Genomic DNA, 6,000 nt, shown 5'->3' with positions numbered 1-6,000 from the left:
GCTCCAGCCGCGTCCCTGCATCTCTGTCCAGAAACGGACTGTCGTCACGTGCTGCGCCCCTCACCACCTCAATCTGCCCTGAGCCGACCGCTGGACAGATTAGACTGGGGGAAACTGCTGTCAATTATATAAATGTGGAGGGTCTTCCGACGTCCCTCTTGGCAAGTCAAAGCTCCACTGGCTAAGCGAGGCACAGGACAGCCAATGCCCCAAATACAGCAGCGGCTTCTGGACACGGGAGGGAGGCTGGCGTGACAGACAAGGTGCGTGAGAACTGTGAGCGACGACCCCACCTGCACCTCTGCTCTCCAGGCCCTCCGCGAGCCACACCTGGCCTCTGTCCCTGGTTCTCCTCTTGCCCCACTCCCCGTGGGAGAGCACACCCCCCCTCCACAGCATGGACCCCCAGTTCAGTGCAGGGCGTTCCTGAAGCCTGTAGTCCAACCAGATTCTCAGAATACCAACATTCTGGTCTCGTAATGCACAAGTCTGTTCTTTCCAGGTACAGAGTACAACAAAATTAGTCACTTTTATTTAAAAGAAATAGTACAAATAAGTGTGCAAAATTAAATGTCATGATTAAATACACGTAAAAGTAGCATGCATACTTTACATCAAAATCCACAAAGTTAGCTGATTACAGGACAGTCAAGGGACCGGCAGAACTGAGCTTGCTGCAATGCAGACTTTAAATGTTTGCAACTTGAAATCAAAACCACAAAATTAAGCTGCTTTAAAGGGAATTTTAAGAAAATTAAATATATTTCAAATACTATCGACAACGTGGAGCCCAGAACCCATTTTAGTTTCCGATGTCTACAAAGTCATGTGCCTTTCATCCCAGACGTTAGTGTATAGCTATTCTTGCAGCTGAACATGGAGAAAGGAAGCAGGCGGCAGCTGGCGAGCGTCTCCCTCCAGCCCTCCAGGACTAACTTCGGGTCTATGTGGTACTTGGTTTCCCACCCACGAGGAACACACTATTTTGACCCAGAAGTTCGCCAGGAGACCTGGCCACTGCACCCCCACAGCCAAGGACCGGCTGCTCTGTTGTGACACAAAGGCCTCAGCTCGGGGTGAGACTCGAGGCTGCGTTCTAACAGCTCGGACACAGACACGGACACCCACGTGTGGGCACGGACAAGACGACAACGGGCGACATCCACACTGGGTCATCTGGACAGGGCTAGGCCATTACTCCTCAGGCTCAGGCAGGAGAAGGGATTCCCGTCTCCTTTCCAAGGTGAGCTGCTGGTGTTCTTACTCTGCTGAAACCCGTGTGATGGAAGAGCTGACGTCACACTCGCGTTCCTTTCCCCACGGCCGACTTGGCAGAGACGACGGACCCTGGCAGACACAGCCTCCAGCTGTCGGCCGCTCAGCCCAGTCCCTGGGCTTGCAGGGAGCCCGTGGGTGGGAGTGGTGGTAGAGCCTCTGCAGCTAACATCACAGCTGAACTAAAGGTAGCAGCCGTGGTCAGCCGGGCTGCTCAGTGCCACTGAGTGTCTACCGAATACTGGAAATGGGAAGCAGACAACCATAAATGGCTTCGAGACCAAGGCCCCTGGGCAGTGCCTGCAGCCCCTTACCCACGAGGCCCCCAGGGCACTGCACCAGCCCCAGGAGCCTGAGGGGCGGCAGGTGCTGGCTCACTGGTGAGTCACAGTTTGTCGTCAGTCATCTCGAGAAACTGTGCATAGACATCGCGGATGCACTCCCCCTTGGGGTTGAACAGGAACTTGTAGTAGCTGCCGTCTGCGCAGATCGCTGGGACAGAAGGACACCATTTCAGACACCTGCCCTCCCCTCAAAGTCACAAGCAAACAGGCTTCACTGAGCTGAACTGCAAGTGGCTCCTGCCAGTCTCGTCAGGGACCCCCACTTCCGTACTGAGCGCATACACAGCCTAACGTCCAACTGTGCCCGGGCTTACGTTGGGCCAACTAGTGCTGGCTACAGGGAAACAACGTTCTTTGGTCATCCCCATGAAAGTCCAATGACCCGCCCCAGCGATTGCCTGCGGACACCCAGGAGGGGTGAGGCCAGAGCTGATCACCCCTGAGATGGCCACAGAGCCTTCAAGAGAAAGGAGAGGGGATTGGGGACAGCATGCCTGACTGTACCAGGACCCCCAGCAAGGGCCACTCACCAATGACAGCGTTGGGCTCTGTTCCAAAGGCACAAATGCATGGAGAGCCTGAGGGGACCTGAAACTTGGAAAAACTCCATTTGGAGCTGAAGTACTTTGGAAGGAAGCTGGCTGATGCCAAACTGTGAGGACAGGGAAGAAAACAAAGAGTGGCTGCATTTGCAAAACAAAGTTAAAAAGCCACAGCAAAGTCACCTGCCTGAGCCTAGAATGCTGTTAAAAATTTTAAAAGCTCTCTGGGGCCAGTGGTCTGGCATAGCAGGTTAAAGCCCCGTTTTGCAGTGCCAGCATCCCATATGGATGCCAGGTTGAGTCCTGGCTGCTCCATTTCCGATCCAGCTCCTTGCTAATGTGCCTGGGAAAGCAGTGGAAGATGGCCCAAGTGCTTGGGTCCTGCACCCATGTGTTAGACCTGGAAGAAGCTCCTGGCTTCGGATCGGCTCAGCTCCAGCCACTGCAGCCATTTGGGGAGTGAACCAACAGATGGAAGATGTCTCTGTCTCTACCTCTCTCTAACTCTTTCAAATAAAATAAATCTGATATAGTTCTAGTCTCAATGATTTCTTTAAAATTCTATTTTTGCATTTAATCTTTTCTCACATGAACAAACCAAGTCCTTAGAAATGGTTTCATAATAAAAACAGCATAGGTTTCTCCTGCCACTATATCACCTTCCTGGGTGCAGCAAACATATGGGAAACCACCCGAGTTCAGGACTTTGTTCTCAATCATCAGAAACACGCCTGGCTGCTCCTCAGACAAGTCCTGCTGAACTGACGAGGGCACAGTAGGTAGCACGATGCCGCTGTTTTCCTATCAATGTGCACTGATTTTCAAATCTTACAAAATGCTACACCTTCCAACATCTGAGCTCTGGGCTTCCCTGCCGCCCAGCCCTCAGACCCACCTAGACTGTTTATTCCTTTTGGGATCTTCGGCTGCAAAGATGTGCACTGTGCCGTGGTCACTGGACACACAGATGAGGGAAGCGTCCTGATTGAAGTTAATGCTGCAAAGAAAACCAGACGAAGCTCGGGTGTAGTGCACATGCACACAAGACCCACGACTCGGCCAGCCTGTTCGAGCCCCAGAAGCCTCATTCCTCCCTGTTCAAGGTAGCTATTTTGGGGCCAGTGCTGTGGGGTAGCAGGTTCAGCTGCTGTCTGCAGCACCCACATCCCATACGGGTGCTGGTGCAAGTCCCAGCTGCTCTACTTCTGATCCAGCTCCCTGCTCAAGGCCTGGGAAAGCAGTGAAAGATGGCCCAAGTGCTTGGGCCCCTGCACCCACGTGGGAGACGCGGAAGAAGCTGCTGGCTCCTGGCTTTAGATCAGCCCAATTCTGGCCGTTGCAGCCACTGGGGGAGTGAACCAGCAGATGGAAGCTGTCTGTTTCTCTAACTCTGCCTTTCAAATAAAAAAAAAATCTTAAAAAGCATGCAGCAATTTCAAGACCAACAACAGCTTCCACCATGGAACCAGGCGGTCGAGGCCACAGGCACAACCCAGCGTGCTTGTGCCCACAGATGGAGCTACCACTGGGATATGCCCAGGGAGAAGGAACGCCTTTCCACAGCTCACCCTCCGGAGCCGCTCAGAGCTGGCTCTCCCAGAGGTGAGAATCTCAGCCCTGTAACCGGTCCTGGACGTGAATTCTCCGTCGAGAGCAGAGAAATCCGCTACACAAATTACTCAACAGCCGCAGAAGCCGGGGCAAGAGGGAGCATAAGGCCTCCTGGCCACGGCCGCGGCAGGAAACTGTGCCCAGGCAGGCCTGCACAGCTCTGCAGACACCCACTGGACACGACCACTCTCGCAGCAGGGCTGACCAGGCAGCAGGGCTCTTGCCTGAAAACACTGCCAGAGAAAGCCAGGAAGGAGGCAAAGCATGAACTAAAACTGGCAAGCGTTAATAAACACTGAGTGGATGATGGGTCAATGCCAGTTAATTGTAATATTTCTTCTATTTTTCCATGTTTCCCATAATAAAAAGTTAGGATTAGCAATAAAAAGAGCAGAAATCTAACACGCTTTGCAGTCTCCCCTCCCTACCCAAACCATGCAGGCCTATTTCCCCGCCCCCAACCCAGAGCAGCTCCTCCCTGGGGAAGCTGCACATGCCCTTACCAGTAAATGTTTGCTGCTTGAGACCCTCTCCGTAGCTCCTGGATTAAATGCCCTGATGAAGTATCAAATATTCTTATAAGGGTCCCCTTTGAAAAACAGTGAAGCGTTTCATTATCAATATAATACCTTTGCTTTTGAAATGTTTTAAATTCACACATCTGTAAGCCCACACCACCCTTTCCCAAACTCCCCTCATTGTCTAAAATTCAACATTTCCCTCCTATGTTCACCCACAGCTGTACTGAGAATGAGCTGGTAGCTCCAGCTCTCAGAGCACAGGGCCAGGGTCAAGGAGACAACCTCCTGTTGAGATGACCCCAAATGACCCCAGGGCCAGCCAGTCCCTTGTCTGAGGCAGGCCTGTTCCTTGTCCAGACGTCACCTGAGTTAGAAGTGCCATAGCAGTGACATGACCCCCAGCCAGCCACGCCAGCTGTGTCCACTTCCTAGATACACACAGCGCCGTGTGCTCAGGGGGGAACCTGGGGTCTCTTTAACATTTTCCCCATAAAGGAGATTCCTAGGCTGATCCTGAAAGCTTGGAGGAAGGTGAATTGCGACAGCTTTTGTGGAAAGCTTTGACAGATCCACTAGAACAAACACTCTGCTCCGCTCCTAGGGTGCACTGGGGAGGCTGGCATGTGAGCGGCGAGGAGGACACACTGCACAGTGACTGCACAGCTGGGGACACCTTCCAGGTGCTCTCGCCAACAAACCTTCCTAGGCTCAAAGTGTGTGAATACACCTGGCATTCCAGACACCACAGCTCCGGCTGCCTCCACTTACGCCGCCTGTAGCTGGGTAACATCAGTTCACAGAAGCCTGTTGTATAAGGAGCTGAACCCCTCATGTAACTGCTCAGGCACTGCGGGGCCCTGGCTGTGCCCCTTGCACCAGAGGGGCTGACCAGGGCTGTGGCTGCTACGGCTACACAACATAACCAGAAAGCACACGTGACAGTCCGGGAACACACCGAACTCCAGAACCTGCAGTCTCGCTTCTAACGACTGTCCGGAGCTTTCCCAGCAACAGAGCTGAGCCACTCAATGGACCTGGTGGGGTGGGCGGTCTGCACCAACACGGTAAGGTCTGGCGCAATCAGACCTTGACTGGCTGAGCTGGGGGACAGAGGAGTCTGGAAGTAGAAGAGGACACACACCCTGTGTTTTACACTGAGGGTTCTGTTTTTGTCATTGTTGTCAAAATCAGAATAGGAGGGGGCCAGAGATAGAGAACCTAAAGGTAAAAATAAGAAAACAAAATTCACTAAAAGTGTGGAAGAGCCCTATTTACGAATTCATATATAAGTTTATTCCGGGACCAGCGTTGTGACACAGTGCGATAAGCCTGAGACGCTGGCATCCCACATCAGAGCGCCAGTTTGAGTCCTGGCTGCTCCACTTCTGATCCAGCTCTCTGCTGTGGTCTGGGAAACCAGAAGATGGCCCAAGTGCTTGGGGCCCTGCACCCACAAAGGAGACCCAGAAGAAGTTCCTGGCTTTGGATCAGACCAGCTCCGGCCTTTGCAGCCATTTGGGGAGTAAACCAGCAGATGAAAGACCTCTCTCTGTCTCTACCTCTCTAACGCTTTCAAATAAATAAATAAATAATTTTTTTAAACAATAAATGAATAGCTGAATTAATTCAGGCTCAAGGAAGGGGGAGAATCCCAGATTTAAAATTATTTTTAAAAACTGTAACAGCCTTTCTCACATCAGGCAAACT

At 52.2% G+C, this 6,000-nt stretch overlaps 1 protein-coding gene across 3 annotated transcripts in view; it reads right to left on the bottom strand.

The window, feature by feature from the left end:
- Positions 1–503: 503 nt before the first annotated feature.
- Positions 504–6,000, bottom strand: part of WDR45B (WD repeat domain 45B) — a 29,169-nt gene continuing 23,672 nt past the window's right edge. For 2 of the 3 annotated variants that reach the window (XM_062175448.1, XM_062175449.1), the window contains 4 exons: positions 4,276–4,361; positions 3,057–3,158; positions 2,150–2,271; positions 504–1,767 (listed from right to left, as the gene is read on the bottom strand). In XM_062175448.1, coding sequence (XP_062031432.1) covers positions 1,661–1,767; positions 2,150–2,271; positions 3,057–3,158; positions 4,276–4,361 — 417 coding nt within the window. In that variant the 3' untranslated portion in view covers positions 504–1,660. The remainder of the gene's footprint in view (positions 1,768–2,149; positions 2,272–3,056; positions 3,159–4,275; positions 4,362–6,000) is intronic. The other variant, XM_062175450.1, reaches the window with a different exon arrangement.

This window comes from Lepus europaeus, chromosome 18 (genome assembly GCF_033115175.1).
Source record: "Lepus europaeus isolate LE1 chromosome 18, mLepTim1.pri, whole genome shotgun sequence".
Taxonomy (NCBI): Eukaryota; Metazoa; Chordata; class Mammalia; order Lagomorpha; family Leporidae; genus Lepus; species Lepus europaeus.
Note: the sequence above shows the minus strand (reverse complement) of the source record. Positions and strands in the feature narration are given on the sequence as shown.